We start from the raw sequence: 23337 nt of genomic DNA, 5'->3' as shown, positions 1-23337 counted from the left end.
AGTTCTTAAAGAAATGGGAGTGCCTGATCACCTCATCTGTCTCCTGAGAAATCTCTATGTGGGACAAGAAGCTACAGTTAGAACTGGATATGGAACAACTGACCGGTTTAAAATTGGGAAAGGAGTACGACAAGGCTATATATTGTCTCCCTGCTTATTTAACTTATATGCACAATTCATCATGCGAAAGGCTGGGCTGGATGAATCCGAAGCCGGAATCAAGATTGCCGGAAGAAATATCAACAACCTCAGATATGCAGATGACACAACCTTGATGGCAGAAAGTGAGGAGGAATTAAAGAACCTTTTATTGAGGGTGAAAGAGGAGAGCGCAAAATATGGTCTGAAGCTCAACATCAAAAAAAACAAAGATCATGGCCACTGGTCCCATCACCTCCTGGCAAATAAAAGGAGAAGAAATGGAGGCAGTGAGAGATTTTACTTTCTTGGGCTCCATGATCACTGCAGATGGTGACAGCAGTCACAAAATTAAAAGACGCCTGCTTCTTGGGAGGAAAGCAATGACAAACCTAGACAGCATCTTTAAAAGCAGAGACATCACCTTGCCAACAAAGGTCCGTATAGTAAAAGCTATGGTTTTCCCAGTAGTGATGTATGGAAGTGAGAGCTGGACCATAAAGAAGGCTGATCGCCGAAGAATTGATGCTTTTGAATTATGGTGCTGGAGGAGACTCTTGAGAGTCCCATGGACTGCAAGAAGATCAAACCTATCCATTCTTAAGGAAATCAGCCCTGAGTGCTTACTGGAAGGACAGATCGTGAAGCTGAGGCTCCAATACTTTGGCCACCTCATGAGAAGAGAGGACTCCCTGGAAAAGACCCTGATGTTGGGAAAGATGGAGGGCACAAGGAGAAGGGGACAACCAAGGACAAGATGGTTGGACAGTGTTCTCGAAGCTACAAACATGAGTCTGACCAAACTGCAGGAGGCAGTAGAAGACAGGAGTGCCTGGCGTGCTCTGGTCCATGGGGTCATGAAGAGTCGGACACGACTAAACAACTAAACAACAACAACAACAACAACAACAACAACAACAACAACAACAACAACAACAAATAGACTCGCCTTATAATTGGGAACCCTGCACAATCAGGGTTCCCATTGCAGACAGAGCTTGTGCACATTGGATTCCCCTTTACAGATGTTTGCCCCTATGCGTGGCTGGCAGAGAACAGCAAGGCAGGCTCAATTGGTGCAAGTTTTCTGCTTATTGTGTGAGTGCCTGAAAACAACTTGCATCTTCCCTGAATTAGGCCCAAGTGGAAAGATAGCTGAACTTGGTAAAATCTGTGTTCAAATCCCACCTTTCTCTCATACCACCTTTAAAATCTAATCTCAGCACCATGAGGATGTGCAAGAAATGTACCGTATTTTTCGCCCTATAGGACACACTTTTTCCCCTTCAAAAATGAAGGGGAAATGTGTGTGCGTCCTATGGGGCGAATACGGGCTTTCGCTGAAGCCTGGAAAGCGAGAGGGGTCAGTGCGCACCGACTCCTCTTGCTCTCCAGGCTTCACGAAGCCCTGCGCTGGGCTCTGGAGGGTTGCGCAGAGCTGCCTGCACTCCGAAGCCTGGGGCGCGCTAAAGAGTGCTCCTGGGCTTCGCACCGCTCTCCGCAAGCCTGGGGAGACCGGCGCGGCTCCCTAGGCTTGCGGATAGCAGGCTGTTCTGGGGGCTGGGGTCGTGGGAAGCTCGGGCTTCCCCCGCGCCAGCCCCGTGCCTGGGGGGGGGGAAAATAAATTTTTTTCTTTATTCCCCCCCCCAAAAAAAAACTAGGTGCATCCTATAGGGCAGTGCGTCCTATGGGGCGAAAAATACGGTACATTGGCTTCCTAGATAGCTTCTCGCGGAATTGATGAAACTACACAAATACTTTTCTTTCTTTCTTTCGAAATAAAAAAATCAGGAGGCTACATTTCCCAGAATTGTCTGAGATGGATTGACTGTTAATCAACTCAGAGAATTGTAGCTATGTGAGGGGAATAGGACTCTCCTAATAACTTTTAGCAAACTCTTAGCAAACTTCCAAGGATTCGTTTAAAGTAGTATGATACCTTTGTGGAGATATGGCCTATGATGGAACTTTCTCCCCAAGCATATTTGCCTTGCACCATCATTACTATATTTCATCTGACATGCTATTCCTAATGGCCTTTAACGGCAGAAAATATTCATATACTGGTACACTTAGCTACTGCCTATTTATTTTCTTTAAGACTCTGCTGCTATAATTAATTTCTTGTTTTATTTGACTGATTATTGGTATTTTTCTACTGTTCCAAATTGCATTTGCAACTGTGAGTCATTGTGGGGTCCTAAATGATGGGAAAGCAAACTATGCATATTTTACATACTTATATATTTGTGTGGAACCATGTTCTGCATGTGGGAGTCAGTTAACACTGAGCATGATGATGGGGCAGCTATTTTATTTATATGTCACATTGTTCCCTTTACTTTTAAGCACTTTCTCCTTCTCTTTCTCAGATATGAATTCCTTTGTTCTATGTAGCAGGGTTTATTTTTACTTGTTGAGGAAAAAGACCCTGGGGAAACTGTAAATCAGTACTGAAAACACAGATCAAAGCAATGGGGCAGATATAGGAGACTGTTGCAAGTGTTTATGTTTTTTGTTGTTTAAAAAGATTGCTTTCACCTCTTTTCATTATCCTCTCTCTTCCCCCTTTAGTTGTTTGTGTGCAGCAGGCTGGACAGGGCAGCAATGCAGTGAAGATATAAATGAATGCGATTCTGAACCATGCCTGAATGGAGCCACCTGCCATGAGTCTACTGTCTATGGGCAATTTCTATGTGTTTGCCCTCCATTTTATATTGGAAGGACTTGCCAGTATCGCTACAACCCATGTGATGCCCCCTACAACCCTTGTATCAACAACTCTACTTGTTTGGCACAAGTTAATGGGAAGCCATTGTGCATCTGTCAAAAAGGTAAATGGCACTACTTATCAAAACGGTTGCATGCAAGTCACACTGTGGAATGCTGTCGATTTTGTAGCCTTCTGAATTACTGTTTTAAACAGTGTGAGCATAAAGTTTGGCGCAAGACATTTCCCAGTCCTACCAACACTCAATGGTGTGTACATTAGGCCGCCGGTGCCAAATGAGCTGCATTTTATTCTGAACCTTCATCCGGCATCCAAAATAGTCAATGATCAATCAGGATAATAGTGGCTTCAGAGGCTTCAGACTGGCAAAGGGGAAGCTGCTAACCCAGGGATCAGCAAAGCTTTTCAGCAGGGGGCCGGTCCACTGTCCCTCAGACTTTGTGGAGGGCTGGACTATATTTGGGGGGGGGTGAACAAATTTCTATTGCCCACAAATAACCCAGAGATGCATTTTAAATAAAAGGACACATTCTACTCATGTAAAAACACACTGATTCCCAGACCATCCGCAGGCCAGATTTAGAAGGCGATTGGGCCGGATCTGGCCCCCGGGCCTTAGTTCGCCTACCCATGTGCCAACCTGAGAGACAAGAACAACATGGTTTGGTTGCTGTGTGCTTTCATTGCATGTGACTACATGTCTAGAGGATTCTGTGGTTCCATTGCAAATGTCCCCTCCTCCCCAGGCTTTGGCAGTAATATGGAGCACAGGGATCATGGTGTAATGATTATAAAGGCCTTTTTGAATATAGCAGCTTGCTACCCCTAGCTCCTCTGAGGAGTCCTGATCCGGCCAGGTAGAGCATTTCAGTCATGGCAGAAGGGGATCTGAGCGTGACCTCCAGGGAAGCCAGCAGTCCAAGTGAAGACCACCAGCAAGAAAAGGGACAGAGAGAGGGTGTGTGTGAGGAGTGAGAAGGAGGCTATTGGGTGGGTGGGTGAAACAGAACATCCCCTTAATGTGCCATGCTGGGTCAGAAAATGGAGCAGCAGCAGTTTTAAAGGGGGCGGTGGGGGCAGTGTCAGCTTGGGCTTTCTTCTGTGCACGTGGACAAGCTCTTCTGTGCCATCTGCAATGAAGGCAATTGGATGCAAACCAGAAGGGAATGCTGCTACTGCTGTGAAAGCATCTCGAGACAAAAAATGGCCCTGCCTGGAAGCCAAAGCAGCTTCAGTCACATCTTTGAAATTCTAGACTTGCTGCAAGTGGCGAAAAGAAAAGGTGTAAAGAGAAGAGCAGAACAAAATAGGGCATGCCAAGGCGCAACTGTCTGATGCTTTTCTTCAAAAAATACCATGAGCACAAGGAAATGAAAGGAAGGAGCCTTTGAGCATGTGCAGGGAGCATTAGCCATTCTAAGGGTTACCAGGTCAGATGCCATGAATTCCAGGGAGCCTCATTTGAATGCTATGAGATGTTTGGAAAGCAGCCTTCCCCCAATGTGGCAACCTCTGTGGTTGGACTGCAGTTCCCATCATCCCTGATTATTGGGCATGCTGGATAGGGGTGATGGGAATTGTAGTTCAACAACATATGGAGGGCCCTGTGTAAGGCAGAACTGATGTAAAATAGATGTGATAATAGCCTTCCATACAACTGGAAAGGGGCCCTCGTAATTTGAAAATGGCAGCTATCATTTGCTGCTAGTCATCATGGTAATAAATTACTTCCAGTATCCAAGGTAGTATGCCCTTGAACACCAGTTGAGCAGGAGAGTCCAGTGAGGGAGATCTCTTGTGGGTTCCCACATACATCTCACTGACTAACAAGATGCTGGGCCTTTGATCCAGCAGAACTCAACTTGGGTCCTTTTGCAATTGATTAATACTGTACATGCTGTAAAAGGAATGCATCAAGATTGATTTGCAGTGCTCCTGGTGGGGAATATCCCGTTTTAACATCAGGAATAAAACTCTAGGTACTTCAAGAGGTATTTGGGGCTTTTCTCTGAGAAATGCAGTATGTGATAACGTGAGTGGTATTTTGTCTTCTGCCAATGCTTTGCAAGCAGTAACCTGCTATTTATTGTTTGCTATTGATTAGGTAAATATTTACATGCAGCGGTTCACAAGGTTGGTGTAAATTCAGTAGGCAGTTCCTGTTTACTCAACAGAAAAGGCTGCAAGGTCAAACCATCAGAAACGCCAGACTGAAAATATCCCAGAGTTTCCTCTGAGCAATATGCGACTTTGCTGGGAAATGTGAAAAAGCCACCTTGTGTAAATAAATAAAAAAAGAAGTGTTGTTCTCCAGGGCTGTATCAGATCATTTCCATGCACTATTGATTTATAATTTGTATCCCTAGCTAGACTGATTTGCATGACCACCAGCAGCAAGCAGTTGCATTTAAATGTGCCTATTATTCTAGTACACATGCTACTAAATATCATTACCATAGCAATACATTAGCACTAAATGTATATTTGTTAGGCGCCCAATTAATATGCCAATTTACAAAACAGCTTGCTGAAAAATAAAAATCATTCTGTTTTATTACTTAAATGAGTGAACTTTCTTTCTAGCCCAATACATGAACGAGCATTTACATTATGATGCTTTTTGAAGATTTACTTTGTGCAAATACTTTGAAAGCTGCAAATTGATTGCAGTTGATGATGTTAATTTGTAATAATGTTGCTAACATTTTAAAAATGTGTTAAACGGCTTTAAGTAGCAGATAGAGACTTTTTTGAAAAGAGAGAGAAAATGCCCAGTCAGTTCTCATTTCTTTTTGCTGGATCACATTAAATTAACCTGAAACTTGGCTCTAGCTGGCTGGCCTCTTCCTAATTTCTGTATTCACCCAAGCAATCAGTAGTATTTTCCTTTAGGAATCTAAGGTCGCTTCCAGATTACTTGTTTATGAAGCGTTCATCTTGATTTGTTTGCTCAAAGTTTACAGGGAGTGTTGATGACTGTTCTGATATGTTTTGAAGAGGTTATATGATGTTGCATCAAGCAGTTGTTACTGTACATTTGCCAGTGCATTTTCCTGTCACTTTCCTTATTGCAAAAAGTCCGATTTTGGAAGGAAGTGGTGTTTGTTGCCCAGAAGTGCCAAATCAACTTTAGTTGTATAATCTAAACTTGCCAGCAGGACAGTGAATCCCACCTGGAAAGAGTGATAGTCTGGAAGTGCTTTAAGGGTCTTTTTTTGATGTTGTGTTGAACCCATACAGGCAATTCTATGATTCTGTGAACTAGGCCACTGGCATGGATCATCTCACAGTTTATTTGCTTGAACCTAGCATGGGGATCTTTCAGAATATGGGTCAAATCCATCCCTGGCACTCTCTATGGACCCCTCTCCTTAGACCACTGTAGAAATAACAGAGGATGGCACAGGAGTTGAATGCATGTGAGCTGTGCAGGAGCAAACAAGCAAGCTCCAAGCAAGCTGCCAGCTAGCTCTGCAGAGGCTCCTTTTATTAGCAGAAGTCAACAATTGGAAACAGCAGTGAAACTACCCTGAACTTAACATGTTTCCAGCAAGGCAAATTTCCAGCATTAGCGAATACACATGTCAGACAGGTGTTTTCCCCAAATGTTCCCCTGATACCCAACAGTCTGCATCATTTTACATGCTCCAGCCAGGTGGAACATTAAGCAAAGCTTTCTGCGAGGGAGGCAAAGGTCAGAGAGTGGGCATGGCAGCTAGACACGCTGTGGCGTGTCTTATGCCGAAGTGGGGTGTGTGCCCCCATGCTGCATCTGCATCCCCACAGACCACACCCTGTTTCACCTCGCTGGCTCATTGCTGTCATTCCACTCCTTCCACAGTTGGCCCAGCCACCATGGTCACTTGCCCCTGACCCCTTTTCCCAGAGCAAATCCAGCCCTTGCTGGAGGGGCAAGCACTCCCCAACCTTGTTCTAATTCATCCAGAAATCTGAGGTGGGACAATCACTGTCTTTTCCAGCACTGAGAACTGGATGCTGTGGATTAAAGGAAACACTCTTAGAGAACAGTTCATTGTAAGTGTCCTCAGGGTAGCTTGGTGTGATCCAGTCTCTCAATGGTACAACGATACTGGAAAGTGGGGCTGCATTCCCTTAAGCCTTTTCATGTTTGTTTGTTTTCTTCTTTTTCTTTCTAAAAAAAAACCTCATTGAAGTAAATAGGAAAATAACATACCATTGAGATCTGCATCCTGATTTCTGATGCCTGTGTTCAAGTCTTCATTCTGTGGGGCCCAGAGATGGAGCAGTAAATGTAACAAGTGCCTTTGTCTAAAGAGGAATGTGTGCCATGGGTTGCTGATAAAATAGCAAGAAGTAAATCTGCCATATTTTCCAAAGTTGTGGAGAACGAAATCTATTAGATAATATATATTGCTTTTCTCTGTGTGTGTTTGTATCAGAGATTGCATGCCTCCATGATAAGAATGGCATTACTTAGTTTTATATTGTTCAGAAATAGATTTTAGAAGGCCCACTTTAGATGAAAAGAACCTGAAGGAATGTCATTTCATGCTGAAGTACTGACTTAGTACTGGAGATTATCTCCCTATGTTTTGTTTGCTACTTAGTAACAATAAAACACACTACCCTGAACTTTGAATGCTCTTTTGTCAATATGTTTTAGCTTCTCTGGCCCAGTCTCAGCTCTTTTTTTAGTTAGACCAGCATCTTCCAAGATAAATTATTAGATCTCCAGCAGCTTTTTATGCTGCTGGAACTGATTCAGACCACTCTGAAAATGGCAGAGTAGCAGCAATAATGTGATTGCATGGAATGAGTATCACAGGACTTCACTAGTTGTTAGAGCAGAGATGGGGAACCTCTGACCCTCCATATGTTGTTGAACCCGACTACAGCGATGGGAGCTGTAGTTCAACAACATCTGGAGGCCACAGGTTCCTCCTGCCTGGTCTAGAGCTGTCTTAATGAATGAGGTATCCAACATTGATATCAAGTTTAATTAAGTGCTGGATTTATTATTTGGCACTTTATCAAATCACTAGTGTGGCAAAAGAAATTGCAGGATCTTCTTTTAAAAATGCAAGAGCCACTGCACAAATGCAATTAATATCACAGCAAAAGGGCTCCACTTGGTGTTGTATTATTGATGAATCACATGGTCAGGTGGCAGAACTCACTATCCTCAGTACATATTGTAAAAGCCATGCTTAACATTTCCTTTAAATAATCAAAGTGGGATCTAATGAAACTCTTTTTGCTTGCTCCCAAATACGTCCAAATGACTGATTACTACTACAGCATAGCTGGGTCCCATGTTTCCCCCCCAGTAATGTCTAGAAAGAAGAACCTTGTGGGACCTATGTGGTTCCTTCTCATCCCAGTTTCCTGGGGCTAGCGAAACTGGCAGTGGAAGCATTTCCCCAACCCAAGCTATGATTACTCTTTGCAGATGTTGCTGAAGTGGCATAGGATCCAGGAATCGAAACAGATCCCCCACTTCTCCAGTAATGGGTAGTGATGGGACTTGTCACATAGCAGCACTTAAACAGAGCAGAAGTTGTAAGAAAAACATTCCTCTAGAGTGGATGCAGCAAAGCCCAACAGTGTATATAGGCTGAAGCCCTTCTCCAAGTTGCAACAGAGGAGAGAGCTTTCTGGGTAGTTGTGGAATGCCCTCTCTAAAGTGGTGTGTGTGGTTCAAACGTTCCATCTCCCCGCACATTGTAATTTATTTGGTGCCTTAGCCTAGTGTATGTTTTTATCTGTTGTCTTATATTACTGCTAGCTGTTGGCATCCATCTGTCTCAAGAGACTATGGAGCGTGCCTCCGGGAGTGAAGTCAAACTGCTGTGTTAGCAGCACCAAAGTGACCTCAGCAAGGTGCAAGCCTGGGCTGCCCAGCCAACAAGACCTTCCTGTTGGCCTTGCAATATGTTTGGCACCAGCTTGGCTGCAGGAGTTGCTGGAAGTATGGAATACAAAGTGCTATCCTACTACCGTCTTGGGGGCTTCACTTCAGATTTGTGTCAGGTTTGCTCCCTGTGTAGACTTTGCTCCTTAGCCTTATGTTCTCCTGAAGATATCCTGCAAGGCAGTGGAGGTTTAAGATCAGACTTTTCCTTCTTCTAGATGGACTACCTTCCCAGGTTGACAAACCCCATTCCCCCCTCACTTCCCTCTACAGCACATGCAGAAACCAGCAGCTTGACTGTTGGACCCAATATTGGTCTTGTCTGCTCAATCTGCCGAAGCCTGTCTTCACATGCAAGGGAAGTCCTTAACTCACTGAGGGTTTGAGACCCATCATCTATCCTCACCTGGTTTAGCTGGTCAGTCAATGCTGTTTACTGGGGTGTGGCTGCTGCCGCATGCTGACAGCTTCTAGGAACCAAAGGTGAGAGCTAAGTGCAGTGTGGGGACCAAAGGTTGGCAAGCTACCCCAGAAGGAGCACAACATGTCCCCCCACAAGAGGTGCTACTCCTCCCCTAACACCCCATACACCCGATTATTACTAATATTATGGTTTTATTGTGTATCTTAATATTTCATGATATGTATTTATTATATATACTTAACACTTCTACTCTGGAATTATATTGTATGAGGGGTGGTATACCAATGTTCTGAATATATAAATGTTTTGAATAGGTAAATATAAAGCCCGAGCCTTCTGAAGATGAATGTGTCATCTATTAAAAGCTTATGGCATCCATTTCAAGCCACTGTCCCTCGTGATGTTTAAGAGGAAATGGGTTATGGAGCGGAGGAAGAGAAATTTTGTTTGGTCACTACTGAAATGATAGATTAAAACTTGTCATGCAGTGGATTTGCCTTGCCTTTTGAGATAGTATAGCATCCCTCTTTTTGATGAAGCATTTCCAGGCTTTTAAACCCAGCTCAATTCCCCAGTAGAGTTAAGCAGATGCTCATTTCTTGCATTCAGGCCTATTTGTGCCTCTGTGCTCAAGCATTATTAGATGTGCCGGTATTCTTCGAGGGGAAGCATTGCCCATTAGGTTTGAAGGGTAAAAAATGCTTCGAGTGTTTTCAAGTTCCATTTGGAAGGCATTCACCTGGGCCTTTGTTATCACTGATCCTGACATTCAAACTGACTAGCCGAAATCACTGATCCATACCTGTTTCATCTATCTTTCAGGATTTGAAGGTGCTTACTGTGAAATTGACAACAATGAATGCATCTCCAGCCCGTGTAAGAATCAAGGTCACTGTGTGGATGGGGTTAACGGTTACAGGTGAGGAAAAACAGCCCAAGGGAATGACGTTGCTAGATTTGACTTGGGAACGCTTTCAGACAGAGACAATGGATTGTAGCTCATGTGATTTTAGGTGATTTGTGGATAATGTTGTTGCCACTGAATTATCCAGTGCATGACTGTGATCGTTATAATCAAGCGCTCTGCCACAAGACCTTCCCAACTTGTCTATTTTCTAAAATGGTGCGCCAACCAAGGAAATATGAACAAATATTATGCTTCCCCCCCCCCCCACACACCCATTTCATTCTCTTTCTTTATTTGGATGTTAAAGATTCTTTGTAGCTCACTAGATGCCATTCTTCTCTCCAGGTGCTTCTGCAGAGATGGCTTTTCTGGGACATTGTGTGAAGTGGAGATTAATGAGTGTGCCTCGAATCCCTGTGCAAACAGTGGAACATGCATAGATCTTATAAACAGGTTTGTGAGTGAATCAAGTTTTTTAAAAATAGAATAAAAATTGTTCTGCTTTTCAATTGACTGTTGATGTAGAACTGCATGAACAAAAATAGGTAGGAAGCTAGATTCACCTTTCACTACATACTTAAAGTCTGGCTTTATAAAGGGATTGTAGTAAGAGGTGTACAATCTCTGGTGTTAGGCAGCCCTAAATTTCCAAAGTGCTCTGCTAGTAAGAATGGAAGGAGAATCAGGAATTGGGCAGGTCCAATCCAATAGAGCTTTTCCCACATTGGAATTTCTGAGCCGCTTTTGAATGATGCAAATTTATATTGAAAAGTATGTATATCATATGTATAATATGCATAAGAGTCAAGCTCTCTGTGTTACTTATAAGATTATGCTACATACAGAATATAATTTAAATAAGTATTACTACAAAATACGAAATTAATACCAAAGTTGTAGAAATCTTTTTATGTTGTTACTTTAGGACATCTAGAATCTATATCTCTATAATATGCATACAATATTATACACATAACGGTGCATATAATACTAGTAAGAGCTGTTACAATCAGCCCAGGACAGAAAAGCACAGTTACTTCATGCATTCCTTTTCAGGACCATACTCACTCTGCCTAGCACTGTGTTATCTAAATATTATAGCTCCTATGAATATTGGGTGTGGAGTGAGTGTTCTTAGAAATGAATTCTGTGGTGGTGGTGGGGAATAAAAAATATGGGGGGGGATATCATTGTGATTATTTTGATGTGGATGTGGTACTCATGACACTTAGATATAATGGGCAGCTTGATCTAGTATAAAAGTGATATTGTTCATTGCTCTCCACTGAAGTTATTCCTCATCCGCATCATAATAGGTTCCTTTGCCACTGCCCAACTGGTTACTATGGGTCGCTCTGTGAGCTGGATGTGGATGAATGTGAAATTATTCCTTGCTTGCATGGAGGAAGCTGCTTCAACAAGCCTGGCGGCTATCAATGTGTCTGTGCTCCTGGTTTCACAGGTATAGTGCATTTGGAGAATGCTGTGGAAGCAAAGCAAAACCGCACTGTAACATCCTGAGAGTTGTATTGGCGTAAACAAGGTTTGCCACTACATCAAGGATGAGCAGAAGAGGTCACAAGCATATTGGAATACAAATCAATGTTTACCCTAGTGATTGTTGGATCTGCATCTTGTTAAGTACCTCTGGACCTTATTTACGTCATTTCTGAGTTATTGGTTCCTTACCAATCCAGATATTTAGCTGAATTACATTAAAAGAGAGGTTACACAGAGCAGAGCAAAAATCAATATTGTGTGAATTCAGCCAAGAAAAAATAATTATTAGTATAGCTACTGAATAAGTTTTGCAAATACATATATCACAGCCTCCTTTTCAGTTGTGTCAGTTTTTATCACAGTCACAGTTCAGATACCTAGTGAATCAACATAAATCCTGGCATAAGTAAAATAAATAATTCAGAATCTAGCATTTAAAAACAACAACATTGCTTTCCATTGGAATTGCTAATTACTGAACATTTGACTTCCTTAAAATGGACTACTGAAAATTTTGATCGGGTGCTGTTGTTGTTTAGTCGTTTAGTCGTGTCCGACTCTTCGTGACCCCATGGACCAGAGCACGCCAGGCACTCCTGTCTTCCACTGCCTCCTGCAGTTTGGTCAGACCCATGTTTGTTGCTTCGAGAACACTGTCCATCTTTAAATTTACACCCAGAATTAATGAATTATTTATTGAGATTCACAAATGCATCATAGTAATAACTTAAGTGTTCATATATAATGGATTGTATATAATCGATGGTTTAGAAATAATTACTGCAAATGCTTATAAAATAGTGCAGTTAATATACAAGGAAAATAGTACAAGTTAAATCTTGCCTCTACCATTAACTCACCAGGAGGCCTTCAGCAAGCTACTTAGATCTTCCACCTCTTGTCTCAGTCCCAAGGGGTTCTTCCCATGTTGACCAGAGCTTTACAAACACTATGCCTGGGCTTGACTCCAGTGAAGTTCCGACTTCCGACTCAAGTCACTTCTCACAGGTCTGAAGTCATAATGAACGGGCTTGGAGAGAGAGCAGACCAAGGGCTGCTCACTCTCAGGAGCAAAGGGGAAGTTGTCCTTTCTACACCCAGCCAGTGCAGATTATGTGCTGGTCTTCACCAGTGCCCTCTTCACTTTAATGTTCTCAGTGTTACCTGCGTTGCATGGAGGCTGGCAAACAGCACAGGGGGAATTGTGAGGAAACTGGTGCAGGGTTGGTACATATGTTTTGCATTCAGAAGGCCCCAGTTCAATATTTGACATTTCCAGGTAGGCCTTGGAAATACTTCCTATTTGAAATCCCTGAGAGCTGCTGCCAGTCTGTGTAGACAGTGCTGAGCTAAATGGGCCAATGGTTTGGCTCAATACTGTGTGATGCAGTTTCCTATGTTCCCCTGTGTGGAGAATTGTTGTTGTTGTCATGGTGAATGGAACGGGAGAGCCAAAATAGGTTAGGCAAGGCTGGTTGGGACTAGAGAAAGCACACTGGGCCAGGTTCAGAATTTGACCACGTGGGTTCAGGTCAGGATCTAGGCCTTAGTTTTCATGCTTGCACCAGGACATAGTATTGAGGGAGTGTTCTAACTCTCTCAATTGAAGATACACATTTCTGTTACAAGTAACAGAATTTACCAAGCTGTACATCCATTGATCCACACACAGCCCACTCGCCATTGTGCAGCCTTAATCAGCACAAAGGCAATTATTATCATTATCATTATCATTACCCCATCCATCTGACAGGGTTGCTCCAACCACTCTGGGTGGCTTCCAACATATATAAAAATATAATAAAATGCAACACATTAAAAAATGTCCCTATATCAGATGTCAAGGAGCTAAGTAATTATACAACATTTAGATGTCATCTAAAGGTTGTATAGTTACTTAGCTTCTTGACATCTGATGGGAGGGCATTCCACAGGGCGGGTGCCACTACCAAGAAGGCCCTCTGCCTGGTTCCCTGTAACTTACTTTTTGTCATGAGGGAACCACCAGAAGGTCCTCAGTGCTTGATCTCAGTTTCCGCGCTGAATGACTGGGGTGGAGACGCTGCTTCAGGTATCGTACCTCCTATTGGGTTTGGTATATGGCAGTTAGCATATAAGTTAAAGAATGTGGTATTCAGCTTAGTGGGTCTATTCAGATCTGTTCTAATTGCATGTATACTAACTATTAATCATAAGACAGAGGCATATGTGATTTCTTTGTGTTTGAATTCATTTTTGGGCCTGTTAACCATATTGTTTTGATAAGGTTTCTAGCCAGTTCCCTTTTTGATTGCCGCTGTAAGTATTCATTCCTAAACAGCAGTTAATGTTGTTATTGAGTTCTAGTTTTTATTGCTTGTAACAAATTATATAAAGCTTGTTATACCCAGAATGCAAAATGTTCTCATTTGCCTGCCTGAAAAAAAGAAAAGAAAAACTATTTGAAGTAAGTTATAAGCTATCAGCCTGTGAGCAGAGGTGAGTTCACAATTCCCATCATGCAACAGGCTGACGTTTGGCGTTGGATACAATTTATCGACCGCTTGAAAATTTGAGAAACATGTATTTTTAGAAATGTACTATATAGCTATGATGATACATGACTACTTTCTGTGTTTTATTGGCTTTATGTCACCTAATTCATAGGAAACGAAAACATATTGTTTGCGAGAGTGCCAACCTTCTCCGTTTTGGATAATGAAAAAGACAATTTAAAAAGTCAATATGTCAGCAGTTTAAAGGCACTGAATTTATGGGGATATAACCAGGCAATATATTTAGCTGATTAAAAAGCAAATACATTTCCAACTGCCTTGTCCCATATAGTGTGTGTGTGTGTGTGTGTGTGTGTGTGTGTATTTGAAGTGTTACATGTTGCCATAAAACATAAACAATTCAGGACAGTCGTTTCTACCCTTGCTTTGCATGCCTGTTGGCTAGCGTGCCTCATTCAACGTGCGTACAAAGCCCTGAATCTTCCTCGCCTAGGGGCAGGAGCATTGGGGGCGGGCCTGATGGGGGTGGGCCTGCTCCCCTCTATGCACACTCATTCCTCATTTCCTGAAGGAGTCTGTGGATACGTTCCTTGTGGCCACTTCTTTTGCTGCATAGAGTCATGGGGAAAAGACAGCACACCGTCTTTGAATTCTGTGGTTTTTACACCTGAAGACATAATAACAATCATCTGTTCCTTAGCAGGTCTTAAAATAAGGTAAATACAACCTCAGATGAACAATAACACATGATATATTACACTATGTCATGATTTATTTAGCAGAAATAAAGCCAAAATGGAAAAGCCATGAGTGAAAAACTAGGTACCAGTACACCTTATGATCCAATAGCTTGTATAACCACTTTTAGCAGCAATATCATGAAGCAATTGTTTCCTGTAGGACTTTATCCATCTCTCACGTCGTTGTAGATGAATTTTGGTCCACTCTTCTTTATAACGCTACTTCAGTTCATTGAGGTTTGCTGGCATTTGTTTATGCACAGCTCTCTTGCATAACCCAATGTTGCATGACCCAATTTTAGTAAAGCTTCAGCTGTTGGGCAGATGACCACACATTTGACTGTAGAATACTTTGGTATACAGAGGAGTTCGTGGTTGAATCAATGACCACCAGGTTCCCAGGTCCTGTGGCTGCAAAACAAGCCCAAATCATCACCCTTCCACCACTGTACTTGACAGTTGGTATGAGGTGCTTGTGCTGATATGCTGTGTTTGGTTTTTGCTAAACATGGCGCTGTGCATTATAGCCAAACATTTCCACTTTGGTTTCATCTGTCCAAAGGACACTGTTCCAGAAGTCTTGTGCTTTGTTCAGGTGCAACTTTGCAAACCAAAGCCATGCTGCCATGTTCTTTTTAGAGAGACAAGGCTTTCTCCTGCAATCCCTTCCAAACAAACCATATTTGTTCAGTCTTTTTTCTAATCATGAACTTTAACATTTAACATGCTAACTGAGGCCTGTAGAGCCTGAGGTGTAACTCTTGGGGTTTTGTTGCAGTTTCTCTGAGCGTTGCACGGTCTGACCTTGGGGTGAATTTTCTGGGACATCCACTCCTGAGAAGATTGGCAACTGTCTTGAATGTTTTCCATTTTTAATTATTTAAATAATCTTTCTCACTGTAGAATGATGGACTTAAAATTGATTGAAATCCTTAGAACCTTCACAGTTTCATGGGCAGCAGCACTTGCTTCTCTAAAAGCATTGTTGTCTTTCCTCCTTGGCATTGTGTTAAAACACACCTGAATTCTCCAGACCAGTAAACTGCTACAACTTCAGCTTTTATAGAGGTGGGCACACTTGCTGATTATCAGTTAAGCAAAGGCATTTGATTAGCAGCCCCTGTCTGTTACTTAACCTCTTAATTTCTATGGAACAACTAAGGGTGTAGTTAGTTTTTCACATATGACTTCTTCATCCTGGCTTTATTTCTGTTAAATAAATCATGACACGGTATAATATGTCATGTGGTGTTGTTCATTTACCTAATTTTAAGGCCTGCTAAGGAACAAATGATTCCTATTATGTCCTGATATGTAAAACCACAGAATTCAAAGAGGGTGCATTTTATTTTTGTCATGACTGTACACTGCTAAAGTTGATGGTGCAAAAGTTGCAATTAGTAAAGTTGCACCTTGTGAGTAAAGATGACAACTAGACTGCCTTTCTTTAAATGTTACTATCTGTAAAAGCTTTAAAGCAAGTAAAGTGCATATCTATGCCCTTTCAGAAGGGTAAGGGCATATTGTTTACCATCCATACCCATAATTAAGACAGTCATCTATGATTGTTTAGTCAAGTGTGCTTTGGTTACCTGCCAAGACTAATCAAATACATTGAAAGTGATTAAGACTCTAACTTAAATCCACAAACCCGCATAAAGTTTTGTGATGGAGATTAATCCTACAGTGCATAGTCACAGTGGGGAGTCATTCTTGATGTGAAAAAGTTTCTTCCCAGTGCACGTAGGTATCCAAAGTATAATCCTTATCTGCATTTTTCCATATTTCTGGAGCTCAAAAGAGACACAGTGTCTTTAAGTGTGCATTGCAGAGCTTATTTCCCTTATCAGCTCATCATAATGATTTCACAGTGGTTATATGCTAATGGTTTTCTCCAGCTTATTGTGGGCTGTTATATTCCAGGACAGGAAAACTATTTGACAAAGGAGGGAAGTGACAACAAGAATGAGAAGAAGTTTCAGAGAAAAGTCAGATTTAGAGTAATGAGTCAAAGATGGAAGTACAATTTAGACAAAGTCATTTCCTTCATTGCTGGATATCAGTGCACATGTGGGTCTAGCTCTTTTAAATGAGGATGCGTTCCATGAAAGACCACTTAACAGTCTCAGTAACCAAGCTCTGTAACCAACCAAGAACATAGCATTAGAAGAGCTTTACTGGGGCTGAGCAATGTCTGTCTAACAGTCCAGCCTACCTCCAGGGTTGGCCAACCAGATGCATCTGGGTCACCTTCAAGTAGGACAGGGAAGGTGAACCTGTAGCCTTCCAGCTGCTGATGGACTACAGCTCCCACCATTCCTGACTATGAGCCATGCTGGCTGGGGCTGATGGGAGTTGGAGTTCAACAGGATGACAGGCTTCCCATAGCAGAAGTAGAACAGAAAGGCAACAGGACTCCCCTGTTCTTTGTCCCCAGCACCTAGAGCACAAACTGGACAGAAAGACTGTGCTCTTGCAATGCGGTTCTGCACATGCAAGTGGATTCCTTATTGTCAGCCACAGAGAGGACAATACTGTTGCATTCTAATGCTATTATTCAATCTATTGTGCCTGTACTGTATCCATGTGGCTCAGGATGGTTTTCAGGGAGTATAACGAAATACGACTGAAAGGCAAAAGTCATGCCAGGAACAGGGGATAAACTGTTTTTAAGTGGTGTTTTAGTATAAGCAAAATGTTAATGACATACCCAAAGACCGTTTTGTTAATTGAAGTTGCTGTTTCTTAGGGTTCTATCTCAGCTTGTTTTTTGTCTTTCTCAAGGAAAGTTACTTTTTCTTACTGGCTCATTATCAATCTATATGCTAATTGATATAAATTCATATTCAGTGTGGTCAGGTAGAATACGTTGCTCTTGTGCTGTCTGGCAAATACAAGGGGGATGAATGCCATGTTAATAATATGCTTCTTCTATTCCATTCAAAAATGTAGGACCAAATTTATTCAGAAACTGATACACACAAGATTTTATTACGTATTTGTACTTCACTGGATTTGTTCATTATTGATGCAGTTTTAACACTCAGGGAAGTGAACACAGGAACTTGGCGGAATTGCTTCTGAGCCTACATTGGACATGAAGAATTGGGCTGCTGTAATGCAATCAGGCAAAGGAGGCCACACACCTGATCACCAGTATTGTTATATCATGTTTCACAGGACACTGATGACTTCTGACAGCCTAGGAATAATGTAAACCTTAAGAGAGCATGCATTCTTTCTTTGGAATGCTGCTGTTTCAGGAGGATATTATGAAGAATAGATGAACAGTTTTAGCAGGACATGTACTGCTGAAGTGACGTTGGGTACCTATTGACCACTTTGCCAGTTGGCCTATGTAATGTTCTGCTACTGTCCAAAGAAATAGACCCTGAGGTCTGTTCCAGGAAAGTGTTATTGCAGAATGATGAAATTCCTTTTAGATATTAATCATACCTGCAGTGTAATATCTTTCATTCCATAGATCACAGTAATTTCTATTCCCTGTCATGGATCAAACCTGATTCTATTTTGTCTTTGTCACTGAACAAGAGATTGAATTGCAGTCTTTATTTTCCCATTTCTTCTGTCCATAAACCACCCTCTTGGCTTATTACTCCATCATGATCTCTGAATTTTTAGAAACCTTGCACGACTGTCTCCAGAATTTGACTCAACTGTCGCAGGAGCTGTCTCTAAATCAACTCACTGGAAGGCGTTAAACTGCAGTGGCATCACAAATAATGCCTTGGTATGCTTGGATGTGCTTCTAGTAACGGCACTAAATTTGCCTTCATTTGCCACCTGTGGGGCCCTGAAGCCTCCAAACTAGCTCAAAAGAAGAAGGCTTTTCAGTTGCATTTATCTGGGTCCTGACATATATCTGTTTTCATATGTTGACAAAATGGAGATGGGGTTGCTGAAATTCACTTCAGCAAATCAATGTCCACCGTATTTTGGACATTTAGTATAACCTATATAAATCCCTTTATTTAAAATGGGTCACTATTCTGTAACTTGCGTTCTTAAAATACAGTAATTATTGCCATTCAGCCTTGAACACATCCAGTCTGGGTATTGCTTTTTCCAAATGAAATTTATTTGCCATTTCTAGTTTTCCCCTGTGAATGTTGCTCCTAGACTACTCACTCACCCTCATGTCACTGTGCTAATCATTCACGACATCTTCTGCTTTAGGCCCACCTGCTTTCCTTTCAGTCAGCTGGAGCTAAATCTCTTCCCCAACCCGATTTAGCACACAAAAGACGACAACGAGGCTTTTATTATGGCAGTTGCATCTCACTCCTGGGTGTACGTGAGGGTTCCGGTTACGCTATGGAAAGCACGCAGACATAAGACTAGTCATTGTGAAAAGGATAACACCGTCAAATCTCAGTGCCTGATATCTGTAAGCAGAAGTGTGCTGCTCTTCTGAATTTCTAATTGTGAGGCTTGCTTCTTGGGGCTTGACAAGGTTATTTTTGACACTCTGGTGATTCACCATTTCCAGCAGACTGAGTAACCACCACTAGAAGTGTGGGCCTGGTTATACATTGTGACTAACAAGAAAGGCATGAATTCATGTAACACCAAATTAGACATGAAATACTGTAATGCTGACAACCTGTAACCTTTACAGAGTGCCAGCTGTCATGCCGTTTAGAGCATGGCTTGTTCAGAAGGAACATCTCGCCCCTCTTGTCAAATTTTATCCTCTTTCCCCCACCCCTCTTAATATTAAAGAGGGTGGGCATAACTAGCTCACAGTGCTTCTCATTACATGTGGCATTTTCACTGAGGGAAGGAATGTATGCTACAGTGCTGATACCAATGTGTGGCTATTGTTTTTAACACTTGATTGGAAGCTGCCCAGAGTGGCTGGGGAAACTCAGCCAGATGGGTGGGGTATAAATAATAAATTATTATTATTATCATTATAATGTGGGTTTGCAGTTTGCTGCAATCCATCCATAATGGCATGCCTAATCAGTGCCCTAGCGGGAAATGTGGACCCACCCGCCCACCCATCATGCAAGGCAACTGCGTCGCTCTTATCACAACAAATGAGCCCTTGTTTCTCTTTTTGGCACTAAGCTCAGTGACAAAATGTTCTGTTGACAAATTCTTCTGGCATTTCTGAAGTTTGGTCTTCTATCAGTGGGCTATTGTCAGGAGTGCGTGCAGGAGCCAGGCCCTGTGACCGGTAGGGCTTCGCAGGACTGGGGCTTTCCTAAGTTTGTCCTGAAGAGGCAAGGTGAGGCTGCATAGGTGAGGCTGATTGGTAACTCACAGCACCTGGTGGCAAGAGCCGGGAAGGGATGTAAGGTCAGCATTTCCCTTTGGCTCTTTGCCACCACAACACGTTTCCTACCTTGATGCGTTTGGCTTCTTGACTCCTTGCTTACTGATTCTCAGACCCTTTTCTTCTTGACTCCTTGCTTCCTGATCCTTAGACCCTTGGCTTCTTGACTCCTGGTTTTCTGACCCTCGAACCCTTGGCTTCCTGACTCCTGGCTTCCAGACTCTCGTTCCTGCTCCCACCCTGCCGTCTTGCCCCCGGTCCTGACGTCCTCCGCCAGGACTTTGACCTCCTGTAAACCAGACCGTGATAGCTATATATATAGTAACCAAGTTTGGACACTCCTGATTCCATATTCTTATGTTAGCTTCATTGTCACATCCTGCCACCTGCAATAATCTCTTTACTTGCAAAATGCCTGTCATAATGACAGTGGGAGAAAGGCCCTTGATATGCCACGTAAAGCACATTGCAGTAATCCAGTCTAGATACCAAAGTGGTGCCCCATAGCTATTTTCAGGAAATGACCTTGGAAATAGGACTGGAACCACTGGAACACAATGCCCCCTACCTCCACCTCCTTGAAGATGCTCCAGAAGGATACCATAGTCAAGAGTACTAAAAGCCACTGAGAAAGCAAGGAGGACAAGCAGGGCCAGACACCCCTTCTCTTTCTCCTGATAAAATATAATCCACTAGGGTGACTAAGGCAGTTTTAGTGCTGTGGCCAGATCTGAAGGCAAACTGGAATGGATCCATTTAATGAGTTTCTTCCAAGCATGCCTGAAGCTGGACAGCCACCAGCTTCTTGAGCACCATGTCTCACTAGGCTACCCTGTCCCACCCCCTGGTCACCCAGGCATAGGTATAACATTCAAATATACACATAAAACTCATTGCTCATTGAATGGTATGGTGGCACTGCGATCCAAACCCTAGCCAGCAAAATGAAAGGCTTAAGAGAGAATTTGCAGCCCTGACACTCATGCAAGGTGAGGAGGAAGGGAGGAGCAGGAAAATTTCTGACCCAGCCTAGGTCTAGTGCAGCACCGGTTCTGGTCTCATCAAGTGGTAGCAATGGAGTCGGCTCAGGGCTTCTTGCCGACTGCCTTGAAGGGGTAGAGAGAGGATCACACCTGCAGGTGAAATAATGTTCTGTACTAGACTCCACAGGTAGATGGGCTGGGTGGAGGAGTGACTACAGCCTAGCATGAAGGGGAGTTGGCTAGCAGCCTCAGTTTTCAGATTTTGAGAGGAAATTGATTGTGCTAGTTGAATTTATCATATATCCATTGTGGATTGTCTAGGGGTGCAACAGGCACATTCAGTAGCTGGAGCAGGAAGATGTCATCTTCCACCCTGAAGAAGTTAGAGGAGAGTATTGCCTAAACCACTAGGTGGACAAGTTCAGTAGCTCTCGTTAGTTGATTATAATAGTTTCTTTAAAAAAAATGGTTCAGCTGCTTTCTTTAGCATAGCAGTGCATCTAAACCTCCAGAACTTCCATGCAAAAGTTGCCAAAAGAGAATCTTCCTACAGTTCTTCTGTAACATCCTATTACAAAATAGGTAAACAACACTGAGACGTATTATTATTTTGCTGCAAAATGAGCATATTCTAGCGAATACGTAAATTGGATGTAATTTAGTATAATGATCAGTTTTCTGAAGATCATTTCCCTGATTGCTGAGTTAATCATGTCCCTTTTCATAATCTTAGTAAACACCTGGGCATCTCTCACATAAAATGTATGTATTCCTATAGGGGGGAAACTCCTATAGCAAGAACAATGTATATTGATGATGTATAAAAGGGGGGGCACACACTCAGCATGGTATAGCTATTACTGTCATTGTCACTGTCATAATTTATTAGAAAATAAAAGTTTTTAAAAGTGATTTGACAAGATAAGAACAGAACAAACAAAAACAGTTTTAAACCAGTTGTTTTTTTTTAATGAACATTTCCAAATACACAAAATGCTCATCCTGTGACATTTCAAATTGGGAAATGTCAAAAAAGGGTAAAGGACCCCTGACAGTTAATTTTTTTTTTTTTTATAAAATTTTTATTGGTTTTACAACGTTTTAAAAAGACAAACAAACAATGAAAATGACAAACAAACACGCATAGTTTCGTACATATTTTCTTATAAACCTCTTTTCTTGGACTTCCCCATACCCCCCCTCTCTGCATCCCAATGTCCATACTTCAACTAGCAACTCCCAATTATTGCTTTCAAATCTCTGTCAACTTAGTCCTTTTCTATCTTCTAACCATATAACCCTGTACCCCCTTGTTTCTAAAAACCACGACATTTTTAACATTCATTAAGTTTATAATAGTCCTTCAGATAACTTTTAAATTTTCTCCAGTCTTCTTCCACCGTCTCTTTTCGTTGGTCACGGATTCTGCCTGTCATCTCGGCCAATGTCATATAGTCCATCACTTTCATCTGCCATTCTTCCAGAGTGGGTAAATCTTGTGTCTTCCAATACTTTGCGATGAGTATTCTTGCCGCTGTTGTAGCATACATAAAAAAAGTTCTATCCTTCTTTGTCACCAATTGGCCGACAATGCCCAGAAGAAAGGCCTCTGGCTTTTTGGGAAAGGTACATTTAAGTACCTTTTTCATTTCATTATAGATCATTTCCCAGAAGGCCTTAATCTTCGGGCAAGTCCACCAAAGGTGATAAAAGGTACCTTCAGTCTCTTTACACTTCCAACATTTATTATCAGGCAAATGATAGATTTTTGCCAGCTTGACTGGGGTCATGTACCACCTGTATACCATTTTCATAATGTTTTCCTTTAAGGCATTACATGCCGTAAATTTAATACCGGTGTTCCATAACCATTCCCAGTCAGCTGACATGATGTTATGTCCAACATCCTGGGCCCACTTAATCATAGCAGATTTTACTGTTTCATCCTGTGTGTTCCATTTCAACAGCAAGTTATACATTCTAGATAAAATCTTAGTATTGGGTTCTAACAGTTCAGTTTCTAATTTTGATTTTTCCACCTGGAAACCAATTTTCCTGTCCTGTTTAAAAAATTCCATTATTTGACGATATTGAAACCAGTTTCCAACTTTATGCTTCAATTTCTCCTGACTTTGTAGTCTGAACTTGTCTCCATCCTGTTCTAAGATTTCCCAATACTTCGGCCATCCGGCCTCCGTATTGAGTCTCTTCACTGCTTTGGCCT

The 23337-nt window shown here is 42.1% G+C and overlaps 1 protein-coding gene across 7 annotated transcripts in view; it reads left to right on the top strand.

Annotated features, from left to right (window-relative positions):
* Positions 1-23337, top strand: part of EYS (eyes shut homolog) — a 471327-nt gene that overhangs the window by 90476 nt on the left and 357514 nt on the right. For all 7 annotated transcript variants that reach the window (XM_083495822.1, XM_083495824.1, XM_083495825.1 and 4 more), the window contains 4 exons: positions 2713-2972; positions 10009-10105; positions 10439-10546; positions 11410-11555. In XM_083495822.1, coding sequence (XP_083351948.1) covers positions 2713-2972; positions 10009-10105; positions 10439-10546; positions 11410-11555 — 611 coding nt within the window. The remainder of the gene's footprint in view (positions 1-2712; positions 2973-10008; positions 10106-10438; positions 10547-11409; positions 11556-23337) is intronic.

The sequence above is a fragment of the Podarcis liolepis genome, assembly GCF_965112155.1.
Source record: "Podarcis liolepis genome assembly, chromosome: 3".
Lineage (NCBI taxonomy): Eukaryota > Metazoa > Chordata > Lepidosauria > Squamata > Lacertidae > Podarcis > Podarcis liolepis.
The sequence above is the reverse complement of the archived record's forward strand: the minus strand, read 5'-3'. Positions and strand labels throughout refer to the sequence as shown.